This window comes from Myripristis murdjan, chromosome 7 (assembly GCF_902150065.1).
Source record: "Myripristis murdjan chromosome 7, fMyrMur1.1, whole genome shotgun sequence".
NCBI classification, from domain to species: domain Eukaryota; kingdom Metazoa; phylum Chordata; class Actinopteri; order Holocentriformes; family Holocentridae; genus Myripristis; species Myripristis murdjan.
Window position 1 is genome coordinate 12070829 of NC_043986.1, and position 25843 is coordinate 12096671.

The 25843-nt window shown below is 43.1% G+C and overlaps 1 protein-coding gene across 2 annotated transcripts in view; it reads right to left on the minus strand.

Annotated features, from left to right (window-relative positions):
• Nucleotides 1–25843, minus strand: part of dip2ba (disco-interacting protein 2 homolog Ba) — a 47057-nt gene that overhangs the window by 17206 nt on the left and 4008 nt on the right. The window contains exons 2-18 of one of the 2 annotated variants that reach the window (XM_030055115.1): nucleotides 10934–11005; nucleotides 8891–9046; nucleotides 8569–8694; nucleotides 8036–8263; nucleotides 6952–7080; nucleotides 6284–6295; nucleotides 5783–5902; nucleotides 4612–4809; nucleotides 4408–4499; nucleotides 2969–3079; nucleotides 2241–2364; nucleotides 1787–1896; nucleotides 1198–1300; nucleotides 984–1048; nucleotides 807–900; nucleotides 449–568; nucleotides 195–309 (exon numbers count right to left, since the gene is read on the minus strand). In XM_030055115.1, coding sequence (XP_029910975.1) covers nucleotides 195–309; nucleotides 449–568; nucleotides 807–900; nucleotides 984–1048; nucleotides 1198–1300; nucleotides 1787–1896; nucleotides 2241–2364; nucleotides 2969–3079; nucleotides 4408–4499; nucleotides 4612–4809; nucleotides 5783–5902; nucleotides 6284–6295; nucleotides 6952–7080; nucleotides 8036–8263; nucleotides 8569–8694; nucleotides 8891–9046; nucleotides 10934–11005 — 1975 coding nt within the window. The remainder of the gene's footprint in view (nucleotides 1–194; nucleotides 310–448; nucleotides 569–806; nucleotides 901–983; nucleotides 1049–1197; nucleotides 1301–1786; nucleotides 1897–2240; nucleotides 2365–2968; nucleotides 3080–4407; nucleotides 4500–4611; nucleotides 4810–5782; nucleotides 5903–6283; nucleotides 6296–6951; nucleotides 7081–8035; nucleotides 8264–8568; nucleotides 8695–8890; nucleotides 9047–10933; nucleotides 11006–25843) is intronic. The other variant, XM_030055116.1, reaches the window with a different exon arrangement.

The following is a 25843-nucleotide window of genomic DNA, read 5'->3' on the forward strand; positions in this document are numbered from 1 at the left end:
GTCATTATGTTGAAACAAGGCATAAAATAAGGCAAATTCCATTATTCATACTTTCTCAAAAAAAATAACACTTGAATGAATATATATTTCTTGTAATAAGTAAAAACTACTGTTTGTAGACAAAACCGTTTTGTTCTTCAATATGCAACTATGACTGTTCCCCAAGTGTCAGTATGAGTATTTCGATGCTGTACCTGCGTATAGCCACAGTCAGGGCCTCAGGAGAAGAGGCACATGGACAGATGACCTCAGGCTTCAGGCCGTGAGACTGGAACACATTCAGGAAGGCATCACATGACGACACAGACCCTGATGACACACAGTGTACAGAAAGGTCACTAGGATGGAGTGCAAATGGTTGGAACATCGTATGTCGCCATATACCTGTGTATAAAATGACCATATAGTTCATTATAAAAGAGGTTACGTTCATGCAGGTGGGACTCACATGGGTTGGCTCCATCAGCCACTATAAGCATACGTATGGAAGACAGGTTGGTGTCCCTCTGGTCTCTGTGGGCCATCATGGCCCAGTGGAGGTCACGGCACTTCACCAAGGCCACACGTGCTGCGATAAGACAGGGGACACCTTATTAATATATGGTCTATTAGAAATAGTGTTTGGAATTTGGTTTTATTCATTGTCATTTATATATTCTGTTTTTTGCTGTACTGTTCTATTTGTTACGTTCTAGGCTGATTTTTTTCTTTCCATTACTTTGTATGTGTGAATAAATTAACTAACTAAACACACTGTTTTTATTTTACAGATGAAGATGAGACATTAAGACTGGACTGAGCTGAACCTTTGTGAATGTGGACCCTCTGCACCCAGGACATGGGACAGGCTTTCATGACTGCGTACGGCACTGTGATGGTGTGGATTCTGTTCATGACGCTCTGCAAAGACAAATATACATTTTATGAGTGTCACATGGTACTATATGCAAAGGTTAAGGGAAAAAGTGTATATTCCAACTCACCGTTAAGACACCGTGCCACAAGCCCATATCTTTTTTGCAGTCTAACACATTGACCAGTGTTTCCCCTGAGATAGGAAACACACACAAATGAACAAATTTATATACACATTAAAGGAGTTGTGTACAGTCACAAGTTGACACCGGAGTGAACGACTATTATAATAACTCTGGATATTTTCAGAGTTTTATGCAACATTATGTGTTGGGTTCTCACCTTCACAGTAGTTACAGGCCTGGGTGAGGGCTTGACAGTGGGTCAGCATAGAGATCTTGGACACAGCAACTCCCATCACTGTCCCTTCCTTACTGGCCTTGTACTTAGGTGGGAGAAAGAGAAAGACACACATACACACACAAAGAAATGTCAAGGAAACAAAACAAGAACACATGAAACAGAAATAAACACAGGAAAGTATGTCAAGTAGTGACAACAATGTGACACTTTATATAGGACTTGTCAAAAATCAAAGTGCTATATAACAAGATGAAGCTAGAGTAAAATATACTGAAGAGAGACAAAAACTGACAAAAAATGACAGTTAAGTAGTCAAAGTTCCTAAGAAAGGTCGTTAAATAGTTTTGGGTAAAAGGAGTCCCCTTTAGTGTTGAGTGTAAGAGGAAAAGTCCAAACAAGAGAGAGGCTGTAACCCCCCATGCTTCAAGCATGATGAGTTAGAGATGAGTAATAAGATGCCAAAATTAAAAAAACAACAAAAAAAAAGTGTGGTCAATTGGTCAATGGTCAATTTTTGGTGGCACCAGAGTTCTCCAAAGCCAGTGAACTAATGCATAGAGAACAGTACCTCTATGTAGGCAGTGTCTGTGTTGGCGGTGGGAATGTGGGGCTGCCAGTCTTTGGAAGGTTTGGTCAAGTACTTGGTGTCTGTCACCACCCATTTCATCCTCGGCCATCCTGCAGAACAAAAACATCACACACATTACACAACATGGAGATTCATATGGGAATATTTAAGCTGAGATGAATGAAAAGTCCCACTTAGTTACACCGATGATGAGCAGCACTGAATTGCCTCTTTTAACCTTGTCTCCCCACTGGTGTTGACCAAAAACACCTGACTAAACAATATTTTACATCCAGAGTGACCACCAAGCCACCCACACACACACAGTTGATCTAAATTGGCCAGTGTACATCACATATTCCCTCTAATGAGTCCATCTAATGGGTCCCAATGAGGCTGAGAAAGAGATGACGGCTGCTGATCCAGCAGCAGAGGTACAGTGGGGTTGGCTGACCTTTGAACTGCATGATCTCTCCACTGGGCGTCTTGGGAAGTCCTTTGAGACACACTTCACTGGTCAGCGCCAGGCCGACCCCGCAGCTGCCCAACAGGAAGCCAATCTGCTGGCTGCCAGCGTCCTACAGAGAGAGACATGGGTCAAGAGACTTAGATACACAAGACAGGACTGTATACAAAACTAAGACAATTAATATCTGTGGAGTTACTCTAAACAATTGAATTCAAAATTCCCATTCCAATTTATTAAATCAGTATTGTGCATACTGCACAGAAATGTAGATGTCATAAAAACATCATATCAAAATAAAGTGCAGAGACAATACATGTCAATACAAGGGCCTAGATAATCTTTAGAGTATTGAGAAAAATATTTTTGCAATACTCAGCGCTGTCCATTTTCTATGCTATTTCTTGGACAAGGTACTGTGCATTTCAAACTTGCTTGGTTACTTATTGCAATCCCAGCAATTTCTGTGCAAGAGAAATTAATATAACTGAGATACTCAAGGACACATTTAGCTGCCGAAGACAAATTTTACAATCATTTGGCATTTGCCAGATGTTAATTTCCGACCCTGTCCAGAACTTCCTCAGTTCCTTGTTTCCCATTAATTCATGGTCTGCTGCTTGACTACAAAGCCCTATCTAATTATGCATTCATCAGTTCTCACCATAAAGCAATTTATTTCCTTGTGCTTCCTCGTGCAGCAGTGCAAGTCTTACCTGTCGAGACAATGGTACCTCTATGGGCACAGGGATGACCTCAGCCAGCAGGCAGCCATAAAATGCCACCCAGAACATGCCTGGGTCACTGTTTGGGTACACCAACGCCACCTGAGGGACACACAGGCTCATTCACATCATGTTTCTTTATACTTTACATACACTATATTACCAAAAGTATTCGCTCACCCATTCAAATGATCAGAATCAGGTGTCCTAATCACTTGGCCTGGCCACAGGTGTATAAAATCAAGCACTCAGGCATGCAGACTGTGAAACAAGACATTTGTGAAAGAATGGGCCGCTCTCAGGAGCTCAGTGAATTCCAGCGTGGAACTGTCATAGGATGCCACCTGTGCAACAAATCCAGTCGTGAAATTTCCTCGCTCCTAAATATTCCACAGTCAACTGTCAGCTCTATTATAACAAAATGGAAGCGTTTGGGAACAACAGCAACTCAGCCACGAAGTGGTAGGCTACGTAAAGTGACGGAGAGGGGTCAGCGGATGCTGAAGCGCACAGTGCAAAGAGGTCGCCGACTTTCTGCACAGTCAATTGCTACAGAGCTACAAACTTCATGTGGCCTTCAGATTAGCCCAAGTACAGTACGCAGAGAGCTTCATGGAATGGGTTTCCATGGCCGAGCAGCTGCAGCCAAGCCACACATCACCAAGTGCAATGCAAAGCGTCGGATGCAATGGTGTAAAGCACGCCGCCACTGGCCTCTAGAGCAGTGGAGACGCGTTCTCTGGAGTGATGAATCACGCTTTTCCATCTGGCAATCTGATGGACGAGTCTGGGTTTGGAGGTTGCCAGGAGAACGGTACATTTCAGACTGCATTGTGCCGACTGTGAAATTTGGTGGAGGAGGAATTATGGTGTGGGGTTGTTTTTCAGGAGCTGGGCTTGGCCCCTTAGTTCCAGTGAAAGGAACTTTGAATGCTTCAGGATACCAAAACATTTTGGACAATTCCATGCTCCCAACCTTGTGGGAACAGTTTGGAGCGGGCCCCTTCCTCTTCCAACATGACTGTGCACCAGTGCACAAAGCAAGGTCCATAAAGACATGGATGACAGAGTCTGGTGTGGATGAACTTGACTGGCCTGCACAGAGTCCTGACCTGAACCCGATAGAACACCTTTGGGATGAATTAGAGCGGAGACTGAGAGCCAGGCCTTCTCGACCAACATCAGTGTGTGACCTCACCAATGCGCTTTTGGAAGAATGGTCAAAAATTCCTATAAACACTCTCCTCAACCTTGTGGACAGTCTTCCCAGAAGAGTTGAAGCTGTAATAGCTGCAAAAGGTGGACCGACATCATATTGAACTCTATGGGTTAGGAATGGGATGGCACTTCAGTTCATAGTATGAGTAAAGGCAGGTGAGCGAATACTTTTGGTAATATAGTGTATTTAATGGGGACAGACAGACTCCTACCCGATCTCCTGGTTTGAGGACGGGGTCGGCCTTGGTGCCCAGCTTGTTCAACAGTGTGTAGGCCAGCTTCAGACTGCGACTCCATAGTTTACCTGGAGGGATGATGACAATGGTACTGTAATTCTCATGGAAGGAAAACAATTATTACTGATGCAGACAAAGGTAAATGTTTAATGTCAGTACAGTTGATGAGGTTTTTCCCACCATATGTGAGTGTGTAGAGGGGTTTGCCGGTGATGTCCAGGGCAGTCAGGGCTGGGCTCTTGGCCTGGGTGGCCCCCCAGCGGGCCAGTGCAGCCTGCAGGGCTGGGGGCCAGTTACTGACCACCCCCAGGGGCTCCCCCTTCACTGGGATGATCTGACGGCCCTCCGGCTTCGGGGTGTTGGGGTCTGGCTGGGGCACTGGACAACAGGACAGAGAGAGGTGAGAGAGAAGGAGGTGGAAGAAGACAGTTACAACACAAGACAAGGAAAGTTGTAACCCTACAGTGACACTTCAAATAACATTATCAACAGTCACTGGAAGGCCATTCATTTCCTGTGGTGCTGAATGTCCAGGTAAACTCGGTCGATGTGTGGACGGTGAATAAGCTTGTTTGCAGGTAGTTCAGCCTCTCTGTGTCAACTATGTAATAAAGTGAAAAATGCCCACCAAAAATCTTTAAAAACAAAACAATAACAACAACAGCAACAACAGGAAGCTTCTCAAAAAAGTGCTTGGAGATCAACTTTGGGGTTGATGAGAAGATTTTCAGTGATGTTATTAGTATTTATTAATATATGACCACGAATATTAGTTTTTTACAGTTGATCTTTGATTATTGCCACCCAATTTGTGCTTGTTGGTTCACTGTGTTAACTGGTCAAAACAAATATTATGCAAGGACAACACATAAGCAACAAACATATTGATGTCATGAATGTTGGAATTTTGTATTTCTAGCCCCCAGTTGGACAAGAGCATCTTTTTGATACCATTAACATTTTTTTAACTGTAGCACTCTTAATAATACTTTTTTTCCTCTCTTCAACACAATATTGACTGGTCTAAACTTTAGAGATGTAAAAGCCCACGACATGGACACATGTGAAGCCTCGTGCACCTCCCACATGCGGTCACAATAGAGCAACCCTTCAACTGAGCTGCTTAAAGTGTGAACGCAGGGTAAAATATCTTACCATGCATTCACACTTCAAGCATCTCCCCAATATATATATATATATATATATATATATATATATATATTTCTATGTGTGTGTAGTTATGTGTGCAAAGTAAAGCTTATCAGTTATTTCAGTTCAAGGTTTTCCTTTTTTCATCTAATTTTTTTCTAATTAAAAACAAACACAAATGAACATGCAGTGTGTTTCTCACCTTCTACAATTTCCTCTGAGTCGTCAAGGAAGAACTCGCTGAGTGGCGGTCTTTTGGGCCGTTTGAGTGTATTCAACAGCTGCTGGATCTTAGTAGAGACCCTGCTGTTGACTGGCACGCCTGGACAAACACCAACAACAGCCACCATCACAATCATATACAAAAACAAAACAAAAAAACACAACACCCACACGCGCACCCACACATGGAACTCTAGGCTAACAAAAAATCTACTCTATCAAACTCTCTCACACAGGCAGAACCACACGCACTTGCAAGGATCAGAATCAGCAGCAGGAAGAATTCAGAAGGGTAGTATGTACTTGAACAGACGCAGACAGAGCAATCAACTTTATTGAGAATCAGATAGAGGAGGTTTTCTATGTCTAGACCTACGACACGAGACAAACACAAAGACAGATGGACGGACAGCAGGCTGGAAAACAAGCTGATTCCAGGCTTTGGCATCCCTCCCCTTTCCCCGATTTCAATTCATATTACCTTTTCTCTTTCCTTTTTTAAATGAAAGGCAAGACAGGGGTGGATAAATGGACCCAAAAAAAAAGAACAAAACATAGCTGTTGTTAGCGGCATTCACCAAACAGTGCCTGAAATGAGGATGATGTTGAGGGTGATTTCTGATGAACATGAGCAGATCATTTATACAACACCCCAGTCAGCCTGGAGGGACTCCGACCACAACGTTTTGAACAGTATAATTAATGCAAAACAGAAATGTGTCAACAAAGTGCCATGATTGCTGCATGCAACAGTCATCACCTGTTCAAAGCTAGTACACATTAGATCTGCAAAAAGATAATGCCTCAGTTTAAAGTTATTGCTATTTTCATACTTAGCTCACAGGACAATGAGTGTAAGATCAAAACTTTCGAGTTGAGACACAGACAAAGAAGCTGAGTGAATGCATTACATTAGTATGCATTACTGCACTGTGTAACGGCAAATAACCAGATGACATCAGACAAGGAGACGACAATCTTTATGAATTTTGCCCACAATCAACACTTCTCTCACAGTTTCAATGTCAAAATGTTATGTCTCTTCCAGACACCCATTTTTTGACAGGATAAGCAGACTTTGTCAGTATTTCAGTGAACTGGCTTAACCTCTGTGTGTGTGTGTGTGTGTGTGTGTGTGTGTGTGTGTACCATCAGCAGTATCCAGCATGCTGGAGCGACTCTGTCCGCGGCTCATGCCCCTGACAGCCGGGGGCAGGTCCACCCTGGACCCCCTCTCCTGCGGGGTTGAGGACGTCACATCTGGTGGGACGCTGTTTTCTAGAGGAGCAGGAGAGAAGGAGGTCGTGGTTTAAGGTGGAATCATAATCAGTACAACACAGAGGTATGTCTGGTTAAATGAAGCTCTTATAACTCTTAACACCATTGTAAGTGAGGATACTGCCTCAATCGTCTTTCGATATACCATAAAGGTTAAATACTATGCTTCTTTTTTAAACATTGCAAAATATATATTAAAAATACTTATTAAACAGCTTAGGCTTAAACAGCCTAATTTCACAATTCCTCCTCCCATTTTTTTTTTCAAGGGCAGCAGCTACACTACTTGATGACTATAGAAATACTAAAAATACTATGGGGACACTGTGGCTACATTCAGACAGCCAGTACAACGTGACCTAGATCTGATTTTTTTTCCACAAATGTGACACAGGTCAAATTTTTTTATGCCAGTGTGAACAAAAAAAAAAACAGAATGTGACATTTTCATTTCTGATTTAGGCCACTTTCATATGTGGTCCTTAATCAGAACGTATCTGATTCCTGCTGATGTGACAGCTGCACGAACACTCAGATCAGAATTCATGTGGTTTTTCTCCCACTGAGCACGCTCACATCACTGTCAGAGAGTCATTATTCACTGATTCATTGAGACAAAACAAAACATGAAGGATCACAACAACAGGGAGACAGGAGGTTACAAATTTAAAAGATTTATGGGGAGATGTGTCAATCAATGCCTGTTTCTGCCTCCTTGCCCTCAGCCTGAACCACTGTTTTATTAATTGTGATGATGGACTGGTGTTCAGCAGTGTGCTCGCTGTAAATGTGGGGGCATAGTAAGGGTCACATACAAAGAATATGCGTCCATGTGTCTGTGTGCTTCTCTAACTCTGTCTGTGAGCACACATCACTATTTGTCTGTGGGATGATGTGATGTGTTATCTTTCAGGTGTCAGCCCGGTTATTTAATATATCCCAAAAAGGGGCTTACCTATGCGTGTGTGGGCCAGAACGTCGGCTAACGCAGAAACAGGCTGGGGCTGAGGCTGGGTCTTGGGCTCTCCATGGGAGAGGGTGGAGGAAGCAGAGGAGGAGGTGGAGGAGCTCTGGACGGAACGGTTGATCCAGTAATCAGGGCTCTGCAGGCTCTGGGCCAGTGCTGCACTAAGAGCTGCCTGTCTGCGCAGTGAGCCCTCATCCTCTGATGCAGAAGACGTGTCTGACAGGAGGAGAGAACACCATACAAGGATGGAACACAGACTTCCAGCCCTGATTCAATCAACTTCCATTATAGTGATTGTAGATGGTTTTCATAATACTCTATTGATCCTCAAAAAAAAACAAATTTATGTCTATTTCCCTTGTGAACATTGGGTTGAACTGCATAATTAGCTACAGACAATATGTTGCTCATGAAAACTTCAGGAGGCTGGAGACTTGCTGTCACAGGGAAGTGCAGCGTGGCCTCTGGTTGAAGGTCAGTCTCCCTCATCAATGCAAAAAAAAATGAGTGTGAGATAATACCTGGGGGTGTGCAGTTGTCCACAGGAGACTGGACAAAGGCCGAGCGCCTCTTTGTGGGCATGGGAAGTGCCATCTTCTCTTCTTTATGTTTGGCCAGCGCTGCCTGCACAGCCTCTGTGTGGATGTCTAGATAAGAAGGAAGAAGAATCAGAGTGAGGCAGACAAATGAGGCAGGTAGAAAGAAAAGAGGAGAAAATGACAAAATGATGCTAGAAAGAAAAGAGAAAAAAATGACAAAATGATGCTGCATGGCATTTATTTGCTGAGATTTGTGGTTTGCGAGTGTGCATGTGTGTTTCTGCCTGTTTGTATGTTCATGTACCTGATCTGTAACGCTCATCCCTGGCCCCTCCACTGCGGTGTGTGCGGTGATGTTTGGAGGCTGAAGAGGTGGAGGGGCCTGGGGCCTCAGGACTGGGGCTGGGGTCTGCGCTGTGGCCTGGGGACAGCTGGACATCTGGCAGAGACAGGTCCACATCTACAGAATAGGAGCAGGTATGTGCAAAGTCAATACAAACTCATACCCATGACAAGATCTAGGATTCACATACAAACATACGCTTGTAGACCAGGGGTCATGAACTACATTTGTCCGTGGGCCAGAATTTTTCTAAGCAGACACTGGACTTTAAAATAACAAAATTTAAAATCATTTAGGCCTAATTAGCCTATCATTTTAATATTTTGACTTTCTAGATACTAGACAATTCTAACCAGAACTGATTAGAAAATTCTCTCAGTAGGACACAGACCTCCACCAAGGAGGCAGTTCACTGAGGACAGACTGTTAAAATGTGTAGTTTTTAAAAAATGTAATGCAGCCCTGATTGGAGGGAAATATTAACAGACTTTAACCAGTTTTAGCGCTACGATGCTGTGCTCTGATTGGTGGAAAGCGCTTGCAAGAACAAACACATTTTAATAAAAAAATATAGACGTCCTAAATACTGGAACACTTTTCTGCTCACATTTTCTGAATTTATTATTCTGCAGGCCGGATGTAACGATCACTGTTAGACTGTCAAGACATAAATGGAGCATACTTCTGGTTTTCATTATGTTATTATAGTTCACATGTAGGCCTAAATATCACATAACACACCAAAAAGCTGTGTTAATTTTTGTGATTGTAAAACCGAAATCAAATTAGGACATATACCTCACTGATACAGCTTACACCCTAAAGTGAGTACATGAAACTGGACTAGATTCAAGCAAATATATTTTTAGTCAACAGTCAGTGTACTCCTCCCCGCGGGCTGGGGCCACAGACCCTGTGGAGATGATGGCTCAGAGGGCGGAGGCGGCCTACAGGGACTGGTGCAGGAACAGGAGGTGATCTTTCAGCTTCAAAGCTCCCTAATACCTGCTTTGACAACCAGGGCATGCTGCCAGTGGCACAAGAGAAACCAATACCCACCAACCACACTTGGAATTTTGGAGAATGATATTTAGGGATTTTCCACATGAGATTCAGATTTGTGTAATACTTTTTTTTTCTTAAATTTCACTTGTGTGTGTAAGCACTTAACAAATTATGTATCAAGTGGTGGCTCAAGCCAAAGTAGGCCACGGCTGATTATCTCATTCATGTAGACTGGTAGGAAAGGAAGCAATGCACACCGCTTTTTAAATTAGCCTACAGTGACACATTAAGGAGGATTTTTTCATGGCTACGCTAATCTGATGCAATTTGTCCTGAGGAAACACTGCACCCTTGTGCGAAGCTGCTGACTGACAAAAACTGAACAAATGAGCCTACCGACAAATTGAGAGGTGACTGGGGTCATAGAAGTCTAGTGAAACCGTGGTACTTCCCTACTGCTGTGAGTGCTGGTAAACCACTTGGGCAGAATGTGATGCAGGTTCACAAACAGCCACATAAACTCTGACATGTTACTCCGCCTGGGGTTATTCTGGGCATTTTCTACAGTGCTGCAGCTTGCTGGAAGAGTTGTTTTAAGCTTGGGCAACACAGGTGCAATTCCCAGAGTCACCACTAGAGTGCCACAGAAAGTCAGAAATCTCTTAAGACACACAGGCAATAACAAACATACTGGAAATTCAATTAAGCTATTTCTTTTAAGAGAGCTGAGCCGAGTTAAACTAACCAAACCTTCCTAATTTGTTTACTTTTGGTATATGATTCTCCACACAGATGGGATGAAACACCAGCTGGGATGTTGTTTCCAGCTGATTCAAGTCTTGTCTATAAAATGTATAGGTCCTGACTCAAACACACTAACTTTCCAAAGCCTAGGGTAATAAAAAACAGGAGGTAAACCATATATAGGAAGGGCGATTATGAAAACTAAGAGCAGGAGGGCTAGAAGTCAGATAAGAGAATAGGAAGAGCTGGTCTCACTTGGCATCTGGTGGATGTAGGGGGCCAGCAGCTTAGCTCTCTTCTTCTCATAGCCCTTCTGTGTGATGTCACCTAGGAGAGAGGACAGCAACACCACAGCGTTATGTTAGTCACAAGTACCACACAAACACCAGGGAAATGTTCACTCTCTCTCACACACACACACACACACACACACACACACACACACACAAACCAGATAAAGTACAAACAATACTACGCAAATGCTCTGACACACACACACACACACACACTGATGTTATACGCATGCATGGCCTCCACTGTGGTTAATACATTCACAGGAGTTGAGTCATAATAATCCTCTTTAAAACAAATCTACTAAACTCCACATGTTGAAGGCACAGTCCATTTACAACCGGCAGGAGATAACACCATTGTTAAGCCGTACATTAGCCCCAGTGAGCAAACATGATGAGTGCACGCAGGCCTCCTTGAGGCTAAGAAACCCAAATATGATTACGGCACTGGCTGATACCCAAGGTGGAGGACAATGGCAGATTGAAGACTACAAGGCAGAGTTGGGATAGTGAGCAACAAAGCAAAGAGGAAGCCATGTGAGCCAGTTTCACATGAGACTCAATCGGTTAAGCCCCCCCATACGCACACAAACACACACACACACACACACACACGCAAGCACCACCCCTTCCTCATTCGGCCTTGGACTGGCAGCACTCCCACCGCTACCAGAGTTTGAAAAAAAAAGGAACAGAGGTGAGTCAAAGTCCACTAGACTGGGATCCCCAAAAACAACAAACACGCACACATGCACACACCCAATCCAGTCAAACAACATATCTACACAAGCACACATACAGTCCCACGACCACACTCTCCTTGTCCCTCTCTGCCCAAAACACACATTTTATTCCCCTTCCTCTGCACCCACTGATAATACCACATGCTTTGACAAGTGCAATGCGCCCTTGAACTGCTAAGCCTCAATCCCCTGACACCTCTTCCACACTGAATGGCGACAATAAGTAGACCCTCACCCAGACTACGGATGTGAGCGGAGACAAGGACTGACACGAAGAGGAAAAAACGAGAGAATCAAAGAAAACTGGAAGATAGAAGGTAGAAGAGGAGAGGAGAGAGGCTGAGAGGGGGGTGAGGAAGATAAACACTGGGCGAGAGGCAGTGGAGAAGTGAGAGGGAACATAACCAAGTGTGTGAGAAACAACAATGGAAAGAAATGAGGAGAGGGGGGAGCCAAAGTTCAACGGCAGATGGGGAAGAGGAGGAGGAGGAGGAGGATGAGGAGGAGGTGGTGTTGGGCTGGATAAGCTGGGACTGGGTGGAGAGTCCCGTGTGTGACTCACATGCATGCAGCATGTTGTGTGTTAAAGCTTTTTCTCTCTCTCTCTCTCTTATTCTGTTTCTCCTTCTCTCTTGTTTACTCTGTGATCTCTATTCTCTTGTGTGTGTTTGTCTGAGAAACAGCAGAATCAAGCTCCAAGAGGAGTGAGTTTGTAGCTAGCTGGTATGGGTATTAGCAGATGAGTTTTGCAGACTTTGGGATTTCAGATCCTTTCAATACAGAAAACAGGGGGAGGGAGAGAGAGAGAGGAGGGGCACAAGTTGAGGTTACAGCAGTGTGAAACCATGAGAGACAGGAATGAAGGGGGATGGGGGGTAGGGTGGGGAGCATGCACAATTTGCAGAGAAAAAGACGGTAAAACAATGTCAAAACAAGTTTGAGACAGAGAAGGAAGGAGAGAGAAAGAAATAGAGAACATGTGATTGGGTGCTTTGTCATTTTCTGTACAAAAAAATAATAATAATAATAAAAGAAGAAGCTCAAAGAGGACAGCCAGCATTCAGCAGGCAGAGTTCATGCCTGGGTACACACACTAGCCAGAGAATTTACCCTGCCCTGGAAACACAGAAGCAACTGCCCTTTACAGCCTCTCTTGCTCTTTTTCTTTCTCTCCCAGGCACGCTGCTGTAATGCACTCACAAAACAGGATTGCTCACATGCAGGAAAACACTCAAATATTCATACACGCGTACACACACACAGCAATCAGCAGCAGATTGATGGTAGTGGACTAAGCCCCATTGTTGTTGTTGCAGAGGGAGCTCAGTCCAGCCCAGTCCTGGTGCCCGAATGGTGCCGGGAGGGAGGGATGGAAAGATGGAAGGGGAATGGAGGGACGGGAGGGGGGGGGTCATTAACACAGACAGAGGAGAGTCTGTACTGGTCTGGGACATAACAACAGGCGCAGACTGGCACGACCACACTGGCACTGTGGTTGGCAGTGGGCAGGCAGAGTGGGCAGAGAGACAGCGGGTTGAGAATGAGTGAAAAAGAGCGACTGTTACAGCTGCTTCAAAACAGAGGAAAAGCTGTATGTTTTGAGAGCAAGAATGTGGTGTTTTGAGTGCGAGCATGAGAAAACAGTACAGTGAGTGTGTGTGTGTGTGTGTGTGTGTGTGTAATGAGAGGTCAGGGGACAGGATATGAGCGTTACCCCACCCAGTGTGTGCACTGCCAAAATCGTCTCCCTGTGTCTGTCTGCAGAAAGAGGAATGTGCTGATTGGAGAACACCCGACTAATGGAGAGGGCCAACTGGCCAGAGGGGCCGGCTCATTGGCCAAAAACTCCCCTGAGGCGCAGGAAGCGAGTGTATCTGTGTGCAAATGTGAGTGTGTGCATGTGTATGTGTGTGTGGGTGTGTGTGCGTGTGTGTATACACAGCTGGTGCATGTTAAGGTCTGCTACAGTACTTGGAGGAATGAGTGCTGACTGAGCTTACAGCCGAGCGGCATGGCAGGCCTTCTCAGTCAGATGTGTGTCAGTGTGTCAGACCCAGTCCACGTGTGTGTGCGTTTCTATGTGCGCGTGTGTTGTGGTTGTTGTGCATTTCCACATGTGATGGTCCTCTGGGGTTTCCTGAGTGCCTAGTTTCCTGGAACTAGGACAGTGGGCTGCAGACATTACCCTGGAAAGCATGTTTGCGTGTGTATACGCTGTGTGTCTTAAAATACACAGTCAATTTTAGGAGTTACCTCACGACTACAAGAAATCATCACAACCCTTCATCCTGTCATCCCGCCTAATTTCTAAAGCTTGTTTTTTTTTCAAGCTGTTATTGTAACAGTGAGAAAATAATTAATTGATTATTTGATCAACAAAAACATAATCAATAAAAATTTTGATAATCAAGTAATCGCTCAAGTCATTTAAGTAAAAATCCCAAACATCTGCTGATTACAGCTTCACTATGAGCACTAGGATGCCAAATCTTGCTTAAATTTTTTTCCATTCAAGTCATTATAAAACTAACAGTCATTATAAAACTAACTCTTGTGGCTGGTAGATTAAGGAAGCAATTTGAAGACATCACTGTGGGTTCTTCTGACTTCCCATAAGCATTTGTCATTATTGTTGACACTTTATCAACTAAATGATCAATCTGTAAAAAAAAAAAACAAAAACTCGATAGATAAATAAAAATAGACAGATAAAATAAAGAGATAAACAGCTAAAAAAAAAAGGTAAGAGGCAAAAAAAAGGTAAAAAGGACAACTAGATTACTGCTGCGTGGCTAATTAAAAGTCTAGATGACAGTTACCCTCCGTCTCTTCCTTTAAACTGCTGGTGTTGACCTTTGACCTCGGGCAAGATCTTGCAGGGCTGATCCCCTCACAGCTGATGACCCGGGGTCAGATGGAGGGCACATACACTCACACAAACACACCCACAATCTCACCAACTAACTCAGTCTCTTTCTTTCTCTCTCTCTCTCTCTCTCTCTCACACACACACACACACACACACACACACACACATGCACACACACACACACACACACAAAACTACACATCCCTCCCAGTCACACCAATCCACTGCTAGCTAAACCATATTCTCATTTAAAAGGGCTTTACAGTAGATGTCCTTCACCCTTTCATTCTTGAGCACTTCAGTTTTAATCTGCTGTGACAATTTCCAGTCTGATCTACCGCATTAAAGGCTGTTGTGTTGGAGTTAGTAAATATAACTCCACGCTGCTGAACTGAGCTTTGACTTTGGTATGGTTGAACCCATCACAGCATTTGAAATATCCTCCAGCCACAGGTTTTAGAATATGAAGATGAATAATTGTCCAGCCCTAACCAGTGGTAAATCTTGGCTGTGGATGGCAAATCTGAAACTTCATCAGATATAAAACATTTGTTCAGTCTGTTACTCTATTCTAAAAATTCCAAAATAATGCAGACATCACATGAAAAGAGACTTTGTAATTCACAGTTACAAAGCCAGCTACTCAGAAAAGTAGCAGTATGTGCCAGCTTGAAGGAGTCTCAAAGATACTTGGGTTTGACAAGCACCACTTCTATATGGGAGCTTTTATTTAAAGCAAGACAAGGGAACTAACAGAGTTCCCAAGTTGTCAAATAAGTTGGTGGCAGAACTTCAGGTGCAGTGGTCAAGGAAAACTGCTAAATTATTTAATGTGGTTAGGGGAAAAGCCTTGAAAATTCTGACAACATATTGTGTACCGAATAGGACAAACTGCATCAGCAAAGAACAGTGGTTCCAAGGCAAAGCATAAGAATAAATGGACATATAACACAATTTCACCACATAGTTGTTTGAAAAAAGGAATATAATGTGGTGTGTAAAAAACACAAAACCTTTGCCGCTGATCAAAAGAAAAAGAAAGAGAAAAAGCAACTTGGTCTAACAAGCCCTATTTCACCATTTTTCTTCCTGTATCTGGACTGCTTAACATTTGGAGAAAGCCAACAACCCACAATGTCTTCAACCCACAATGCTTGTCGCCTACTGTTAAACATGATGGTGGATCTGCAGTGATATGGGCAGCCATCTGGTGAGAGTCATTAGGTTCACTGATTCCTCTGCATGGTCACGTGACAGCCAAGGAATACAAGGCAATTTCATGGACTCAGGGGCACCCTGTGGTGCAAACATTGTTCCCTTGTACTGTTCATGCATCCCAAAATGATAATTCCACCATATAGCCTGCTACACAAATGTAAGAGTGGTTTCATGAACACCAGGGTGAAGTCAAATGCTTCCCATGGCGTCTTCGGTCAAATCTTAACATCACTGAGCCTTTGTGGGAAGTTCTGGGTGAGGTAGATTTCCACCTTCCTCATTCCATGAAATGAATACTCTCCACCTTGAGGAATGGCCAATAAACTCGGACATTCTGATACCTGCATTGTGATAGTTCAAACCATTACCAGTGAAATTCCACTATTCTCAATAGTTTATTCAATACCACAGCAACATTCCTTTATTTAACACCTTTGTGCAACATCAGCCTGTAGTCTTCAAGGAGAAAACAAAGCACTTACAATGAGAGGAAAACTTTTCTGTCCTGCTGTAACAAAAAATGCAATGGTATGATTATGTGTTCTTATTTTCATTACATTAAAATAAGACCACTGAGTTACAGAGTGAGGGATCAAATTGTAAAAACATTAGTGTCGGGATTGATTGTTTCATTTTCATATTGACTTGATACCATTCATGTGACATCCTCGGGACAGATAAGGACTTGTATGACAGCATACTATGGCTATTCTCAAAGCGAAGAATGGCCTTATTCCTTATAATGGGCTATGTATTCATATACTGTTGACTGTTTCCATTATTTTGCCCATCCTACATATATCAGCTGGTAGCAATCAGAACATGAAACACTGAATCCTCTGGTGGCTGATGGATGAAAAGGACATTGTCAAGTCTCAGGTCATCTTTGATAATAATGGACTCAGGTTGTTGTCTCAACTAAACCTATAGGGGTATACTAATTACTAGTGGTGACTATCAATGGTGAGTACTCATTGTTACTGAATAGTGATATGAATGCAGGAGGTAGGAGAGAAAAGGCTGTGATTTTGGTTATAGGAGGACACAGCAGGGAGGGGACTTGGCAACAAAACACAAACTCACAAACTAGGACACATCCCCACTGGAAGCACCTAAAACCATATGCAAACCTCCAGGTCATTCAGTACTGGGTGGAATAAATATAAGCATTTGGAGAGCATGTGAAAGAAAGATTTCAAGACAATAAATAAGAAATATTTGGAAAAAATTATGGGAGTTTCAAAGTTGAATGAAAAAGTAAAATTAAAAAAAATTATGCTGTGTTCATCTAAACATTGGCATTTGTTGTACAATGCTTAAACTTATCACATTCTTGTTTGGCTTACTGTGATTTCACAGCACTGAGCTGCTTCTGAAGACCTTTAAATGCAGTTTGTGCTGATTATCTCAAAGAGCAGATCAAGCAATGCAAACTTTAATTACATAAATTCCAGCTGCCACTATCAGCAAATAGTACTTAGGTACAACTCTAATCTCTCAATTTTGATTCTGGTCATTGCTGTCCTGAACAGTATCACAATTACAATCAGAAATACTTTATTGATCCCAGAGGGAAAATTGGGTATCATGAAACACTGTTGAAATTAGCAGACTCAGATCACGACATCTCCTGTAAATCATTAAACTGTTCTTTTATTATTTTTAATGTAGAGAAAGCAGACTAGGTTATCTAATAAGATGAATGAAAACCCCGCACTATCATCCGGGCAGGAGAGGTTACACTGAGTCAAAAGCAGCGTAGCTTCCAGGGGTTTTGGTAACAGTCGGGGGTCAGCGCCGGGCTAATGCTTCTTATTCTAAGACAGAGGGATGAGCTAATAGTTGATGTTAGCAGACAGGAGAGAGTCTGGAGTGTTAACACTCACCCACCACTAACCCTACCCTGACAGCAAACACAAACTTACACACACATAACCAGATTAAAGACAGCAAAGTGCCTTTAAGTACAGAGGCACTAGCCAGGGGGCTGTGTGACTGAATGGCATTAGGAATCAGCTGATTAGCCTCCAAGCAATGACCGATTAATTCACTGACATCAAGGTCCTGCCTGAACAAAGCTTTATCCATTTTCACACTGAGCCAACAATAGGCTATTGTAGAGTTAGGAAGAATGACTTTTTTTATTTTTTTATTTTTTCCCATGTTGAGGATGTGGCAACAACACTGATGTCACATGATCTAATATAGTGCACATGTACAGACCAACCCCTCCTTCACACACACACACACACACACACACACACACACACACACACACGTGATTATCATCCCTGTGTTGAGCGACCCCCCTACATCCCGCCTCCCGCTGAGGGAGCTCAGTAATTACAGTGAACAGCTCAGGCTGGTCACGTCCAGTTCTGGGAGGAAGTGACATCGCCACTGTTATCGCCAACTGTTTCCTTTTGCTTCACAGTATCAGTTCCTCTCTCTGCGCAGACACAGGCACCTACATGTCACACAGCTCGCCCTCACATGACTGTAAACACACACACACACACACACACACACACACACACACACACACACACACACACACACACACGCATTTTGATGCCGGCGCAAACACCACTGGTGTTTCACAGACCAAGTGAGAACCAACCAGCTCCCACTTTACATTCTATCCAAATCTGATGGACTGAACAAATTATTATTTTCATGGTCAATGAAATTTGTCAATTTCATTGTCATTTCTTTGTCATTTTTTGATGAAAGGATTAATAATTTAGTCTGTAAAGCCTCAAAAATAATGACAAATGCTCACTGTAGTTACTAGAGCCAAAAGTCTTTAACTTGCTTCCTTAGACTGACCAGCAGTCAAAGTTTTTTTTTTTTAAATAAGTAGGCCTATTTCTTTTATTGTGATATGAACAGAGAAGAAAAGGTAAATCTTAGAATCTTAATGAAATTACAATCAGCAAAATCTTTTGGATTTTATTTTTACTACAACAATTAATTGAATATCAAAATTATAATTACTTTTGTCAGTCGATGATTAATCAACCAGCCTAATCGTTTCGGCACCACTAATCTGTAATCTCAGATTACACCAAACATAACAGAGAGTTACATCTGACTCAATCATGATCACATCTCTCCGTCTGGCCATCAAAGTGTGGATTTGTTAACAGACAGATGACAAAAATGTTCACAGTGAGGCTCTCAATCATGCCCTGTAGCGTAGGATTGTCTTCTGGAGCTGTGAGGTCATGGTCAGGCTTCTCGCCAGTAACATTCAATTTCACAAAGCTGTCTTTGTGTATCACTGGTTTATTGTCTGTGACATAAGTGTATTTGCCAGATATTGATGTAAAAAGCTGTTTCCACTCAGTCTTATGAAAAACAGCAAAAATAAAGCTATTCTGCTGTAGGGTCTTGATGAGAAGACGACGACAGTGGAGACGCAGAGCAGCTATAAACACAGAGTCAGAACACCCACAAACAAAAATACTCACATAAACACCCATAGTGTGCACATTTACATGAAAATACACATATAAACACAGGGGTTGAGAGAACAGGAACTGGCGTCACCCACAGAATCTTATTTATAGAGCCTCTGAGCAGAAACACAGAAAAACAACAGGCAGACTTTACCAAAGCATGAATAAACAGCACATGGCAGGAAACGCAAATGAATGAGTCTGACACCAAGGCCATAGAACGGCACCTGCTCATTAGTTACAGTGAGTGTGACAAGCTTATTTCAAAAGCTCACTCTCTGGAATGAAAGCAGTGAAATAATTCAAATCACTTCTCACTCAGGGGGCATTTAATTATACCAACACTTGGACATTAACTATATATCTGTCTGTCAAGCCATATGTTTGACTGTTGACTGGCCAAAAAGGCAACACAGTCCAGGCCGTTTCCCAGGCCCCCCACCACCGGCGCTGTCATCTCCCACTCCAAGAGCAGGCCTACAGGTCCTCCGGGACTCAGCTAGTCCATGTGAGGGCTTTCAGAGAAACAGGAAAGCAAGGAGTCTCTGGAGGGCTGTAGGAAGCTGCAGGCCGGCAGCGAGAGAGACTTTCACAGCCTAGAAAAACTCTAACAGGCCTAAGTAAAGTTCATCTGACTCAAAAGTGGCCAATAGAAAAGTTTGGTTAAGGCCTGCTCTCGTCTTTGAGCACAGACTGCATACAAGATTCAACACTGAAATTGAAATGTTATCTAAATTGCAGGAGCTACAATCTTTTGGTAAAGGATAAATGTGTGACAAAATAGGCTACCATTATAAATGAAGTACTATGGTGCTACAGAGGTTTACCTGGCTTGCAAAGATCACTCTCCAGAAGTGGGAAGAAATGAGCCCATCACATCATCATTTTAATATATTTTATATACAAAAACTATGATGCAAAAATCACCATACTCTTTGAATTGTTGAAGCATATCTCAACTATCTGTCAAAATAATTGCAATATGATTTTTTCTTTGTTTACTTTATCATTCAGGCCTACGACATGGATCATTGTATTTCTGCATAGTGCACGGACTAATTATGACTGGTAAGGGCCAGGCATAGTCTGCATGTTAGCACAGATCAAAAGATAGGTTACACCAACAGCCAAATAAAACAGTTCACCTGGAAAATTCCCATGTGGTTCTCTGCAATTATGGCCTACAAATCAAAGCTATGCGACTCATGTTGCGGCCTATCAAGATGGTAAATATTGAAATGGGTGTGAGCACTGCAAAGGGTATGACAGAGGGTTTGAACGGTGCCGAAGACTGAAAGTGAAACCATGCAACTGACTTTGGCAGGAAAACAGATAGGACTTAAAAAAGAAAGAGAAAAAAGACACATATGCAGGCAGAAAGAAACACTTGAACATCAGAGCCACAGGTGTTACTCTGCTGAAAGCAAGTCAGTAAGATCACCTTAAAAGCCTTACTAAGGTCTACACATTTTCACCACTGGCAAACAAACACACAGGTACATACAAATGCATATTAATATATGTGCATGCACACACACACACACACACACACACACACACACACACACACACATACGGAAGAGCACTGAAAAATACTGGCCATTTCAACCCTGCCTGAATCAAGCACCTAATCATTTCATCAAATCAGACCTTCCTCTACGGACAAAAACAATGCGGTTCAATTGTGTTGGCTCTAATAAGATTAAAATAAAGATATGCCCACTCTGAAATGTAAGTAACCACCCTTTTCTGTCGCTGAGGTACAATCAGACTAAATGGTCAGCATCCTGAAAGTTATTTTTGCCAAAGAGAAAACAAATGTTTCTTCCATGCTTTTAAAGCGCAGGCATATTTCTGTTTGAGAAAATGCAGAGCGAGTGTTGAGCCCACCACCCCCCACCCCACTCCCCACCCTCCTGCCTCCATTACTTTTATTACATTGTGCATTCTGCATTGGTTTAGATAGCATTCTTGGACCAACTGTGCGAGTAGAGTGCAGTGCTGAGCTGGAGAGCTAAATTCTACTTTGCGCTCCATCAGGTAGCCATGCCAGAGGAGAGAGCACAGCCTCCAAAAAGCATGTAACTCAGCAAAATAAATGTGTCTGTGTAAGCCAGGCCGTATCAGAGATTCACTCCCTACTGCACCTTTCATCAAAACATGACACTCCCCTCTCCTCCATGCTATCATTTATACACCACACTTTCCCACACCAATTTGGGTCATAATATTTCCCTGGAGACTATTACAGTCTTGGCACGCAGTAATAAGCTGTTTTATGGATAAATCCGTGGCATGTTCCTTCATCAATGTGATAAGCGAGCAGCAAACAACTGTGTGTGGTTCATCGCTGAATCAGACCATTTTTGCATCAGACAGGCACGATTGGTTTGTCGCATACAAGTCAGCAGAGATTAACCTAGTTCTTTCCCATATTTGTCTACCCTAAAGCAGGAGTTTTCAAACTTTTTCATGCTCTGGACCTCAAATATGACATTCATTAAGAAAAATGTAAAATTGTAATTGCGCATAATTTTATTGCCACAATAATTTCTAGTGTGGCGTTTGATGAAAAGATGAGAGAGACCATTTGATGTCGCACACCAAATCCCAGGTTGATTTCTGGTCATAGTGGCCTGCTACCCCGCATCCTTATCCATTTTCAATGTGCACAGGCTTGTCAGTGCACCACTGCCAAGTCTAAACAGCATACATGACAGCCATGTCAAATTTGAAGCTTTCTCCCCAGAGGAGGGCTGGAGGGGAGGGCTGCAGCTGTCAGTCATTCTGATTAACATGTAGTCCCTTCATCATGGTAGACTCAAGCGCAACGTCTGCTTAATATCGCACTATAAACTGTTGTGTTTTTCTTCATTTGTTACAGACAAGCTGTTGTTTTAGCCCCTTCGGAAGCTCTTGTGCCGCTGACCATTCCTGCACTTTTCTTTGAACTATAACGGGTGTGTAAACAGGTCACTATGTCGGGTCAGACCGGGTTCAGTGCACTGTTTAGAAAAAAAAAAGGTCATCACTGAGAGTTATTGAGACAGACAGGCAGACTGGCTGGCTGGCTGGCTGGTTGGCTGGTTGGCTGCATGACAGACCAGTGTTTCTGCATTGCTGGGTAACTAGACTGTATTAGAGCAGTCTGAGTGAGAGTGGGGTGTCACATTTCACTGCAGAGATGTTGTAGTTAAGAGATACAGGGTCGGCGGCGCGGTACAGGGCTGACTTGAGGGCCACTGAACCACACACATCAACAAAACTGTCATCTGTCTGTTGCCAATAAACATCAACATGCAAATGCTGTCAGTAGCACACAGGGCAGCATACATAAGCACATGCCATAAAAAAGAGCTTAGCTTTATGCTGGCCTCTCCACGTTCTGTCCACCTATATATGGCATATTAATAATGATGCTGCTTTTCTGTGTCTAATTGCTCATGGCTCTTCACTTTAAGAGAGGACATTAACGTAGAAAAGAGAACGTTAACCAGCCAGATGACTCATTAAATCAATATTAAAAGCTCATTACAAGCCATAAGTGGCTGTTGAGGAACACCCGCACCCAGGATGTTGAGTGTATCACTGAAAGTGAAACTGCGCAGGTTAAGCCCATCGCCCATGTTTCACCCGCTGGACAGCTCATACCCTTGACCTCCGATGACACAGTCATTTAACGACCTGTCACCAGCATGTAAATCAATCAACGGTTTGTACGAGACTGATGGCCCTGAATGTATGGGCACGTTCAAGAAGGTGCTCTGTTACAAAAAAAACATTTAAAACAGAAATACACTCTGACGAAAAGTAGGCTGTATAAGTGTCTGTCAAATGCTAAAAGAGTGTGCAGTATGAGTGACAGTGAAATCATGTTTACTGTAGGCTGCTTATGTCAACACAGGCAGTTATAGGATTAGGAGAGGTGCAGTGATAGAAGAAAAGACTGACAAATGTGACAAAGCAGCTACACAACATACTGAATGCTGGAAGAGCAGGGCTGGGCAATATTACATTGACATTGTGATATAAGACTAGATATCATCTGGGGTTTTGGATATTGAAATTGGGATATGGCGTAAGTGTTGTCTTTCCTGGTTTTAAAGGCTGCATTACTGTAAAAAGATGCACTTTTGCGAATCTCATTTGCTGTTATTTGCCTCTACCTGCTTGGCCGTCATATCCACATTATGAAAGACTGTTTATCAAAAATCTCATTGTGTAAATATTTAGAGAAAGCACCAATAGTCATCAAGACAATATCGTTACAATATTGAAAGAGGTATTTGTTCACAAATATCTTTTTATCTCATATAATACACTTCGCCCAGCCCTACTCAGAGGACAGGTTTAAGAGTTAACAAGTAAATGACCTTGACCTAGTCTAACTCAAGCAACTCCAATTGATCACAACAGTCCATGCTCCACCACCATTAAAGCTATCTGATTTTGATAACATCCAGACAACAACAGTCATCAGTGTGTCATCAGTGTCTGTGGGAGCGTGTGACAAGGCACAAACCTGGAGCGAGGAGGGCCTGCTACTGAGATAGGAGTGTGAGAGATACTGCGAGGTGTGCTTCAATATACCCTCTTATTACTCACGATGGTGACACACAGCTACTCCTTAGCACTGCAAGCAGTCATCGTTTAACACTAACATTGCCAAATCCAGCCCGACCTCCATCACAATAACACGGCAAAACGTCACCAGCAAACAACCCATTGCAGCTGATCACCAGGAAATGACTAACACCAACCTGGCTGGAACTGCAGCTGTGATTCTAACAAGTGTCAAAATATTAAGCTAAACTTTTTCATTCAAGACAATGAACAGACAATAGGTGAATTTGAACTGGGATAGATGCCTTTGCTATTGACAATTAGGGGTTAAGAGATTGAAGCCACACCAATTCGATGTGTTTTTGTGGCCTTTGTTCTACCTCTTTCTCTGGGGAGTTGAATTAAAGGGGTCCATAACCACGAGCCAGGCTCTAACACAATGTGTTCAGAGGGGCCAAGAGGGGAGATACAGATCGGTTTGCTGCAGAGTTTCCTGCGGACTTCTACTCACTGGGAATTTTCGATAACCCTTTAATGTCTCCTTCAAATTAAGAGGGCCATTCAAATGCAGGGCAGGAATCCAAAAGAAAAACAACTCAAGTGTGACTGACAGAATAAGTGGCTGGCCTTTTGGAAACATTGTATATATAAAGTTAGACAGCCTTTCCACAGAGGTCTGCTTTCCCCTCGACCCTTCCTGTGACGCAGGCAGGTCTGTGCTTACATATATAGAAACTGACCGGCTGCTGACAAAACACCCCATCTTTTCCATGCCCTCATTGAAGGCTGTAATGATCAGCTGTGTTCAGCTGTAGAGCAAAAAGAGAGACAGGGTGAGAGAGAAAGAGAGAGAGAGAGAGAGAGAGAGAGAGAGAGAGAGAGAGAGAGAGAGAGAGAGAGAGAGAGAGAGACTGGGGAAAGCCACAACTACAACACAACAGCTATAAGAAAAGGAAATAAGTACCACACTTGCACAAGCAACAGCACATTCTCTATTTACAGTCACAGCTGTTGTCATTTCAAAGGATTTAACAATTAGCGCACCTATAGCAACTTTCTCTGCTAGGCTAGTCGGAGGGCTGATTGGCCAGAGACGGCAGTTCCCCACGGGCCGCAGTATTTCACACACAGCCCACGAGTGTAACAGTGACCCACATGTGGCAGCCAACCAGCTGGACATGGATGTGTTTGCCATTAGCCACTGCTTACTAGCCAGCAACACAAGCTTCAGCAAGACAGACACACATAATTGGGACTGACTCCTTGGGACTATGAGAGAGGGGCCTCCGCTGCAGTAGTGGTGGAGCTTTTGTGTCAAAGGGATGCTTGTTTTCTCCTCCTCAGCCATGAAAGCGAATTTGTCTTGCCAGCCAGGTCTATTTATATTCACAAGAGCATTCTTCAGCATTAGCACAGTCACATGGCCTCTCGGGCAGTGGATATAGCCTAGCGATAGCTTGGAGGGGTTCAGCATCAGCTCCTAGATTCGAGGAACAACAAGACAACACAGCCAAGCTCTATCTGGGTATTGTCACAAATGAATTCGTCATTCAGCCTGAGAGGCATAAATCACACCACTGTTGCATTTTGGAGCCTCTGTTGTAATGTCAGTGAAGGGCATGTGCTGGTTATGGTGGAAGGTGTCAGTCAGCACATGCTTAATGTGTCGCAGCTCGGCCCCTGACTAAATGACTGCAGGGCACTACAGCAGTGAGTGGGAAGGTTGTGCAATGCAATGTCAGATAAGTGTTTCACTGATACCTAGCTGTTGCCTAGTGTACAATAAGGTTGGTCCAGTGGTGTACTAAGGTTGATGTAAGTGCTGACTAAGAGAAGTGGTCTCATTTCACAAATCTCCCATTCCTTCCTCCCTTATGATGACTCACAGTTTCATTATGAAAGATGGGAAACCCACCTATCAACTAAGTAAACAGGAGCCTGAAACAGGTTCTCTCACTTTGTGGTGGCTGGATGTGCCCTGGAGGAGAGGACACACCTAATTGCAGTGACTCAGTGAG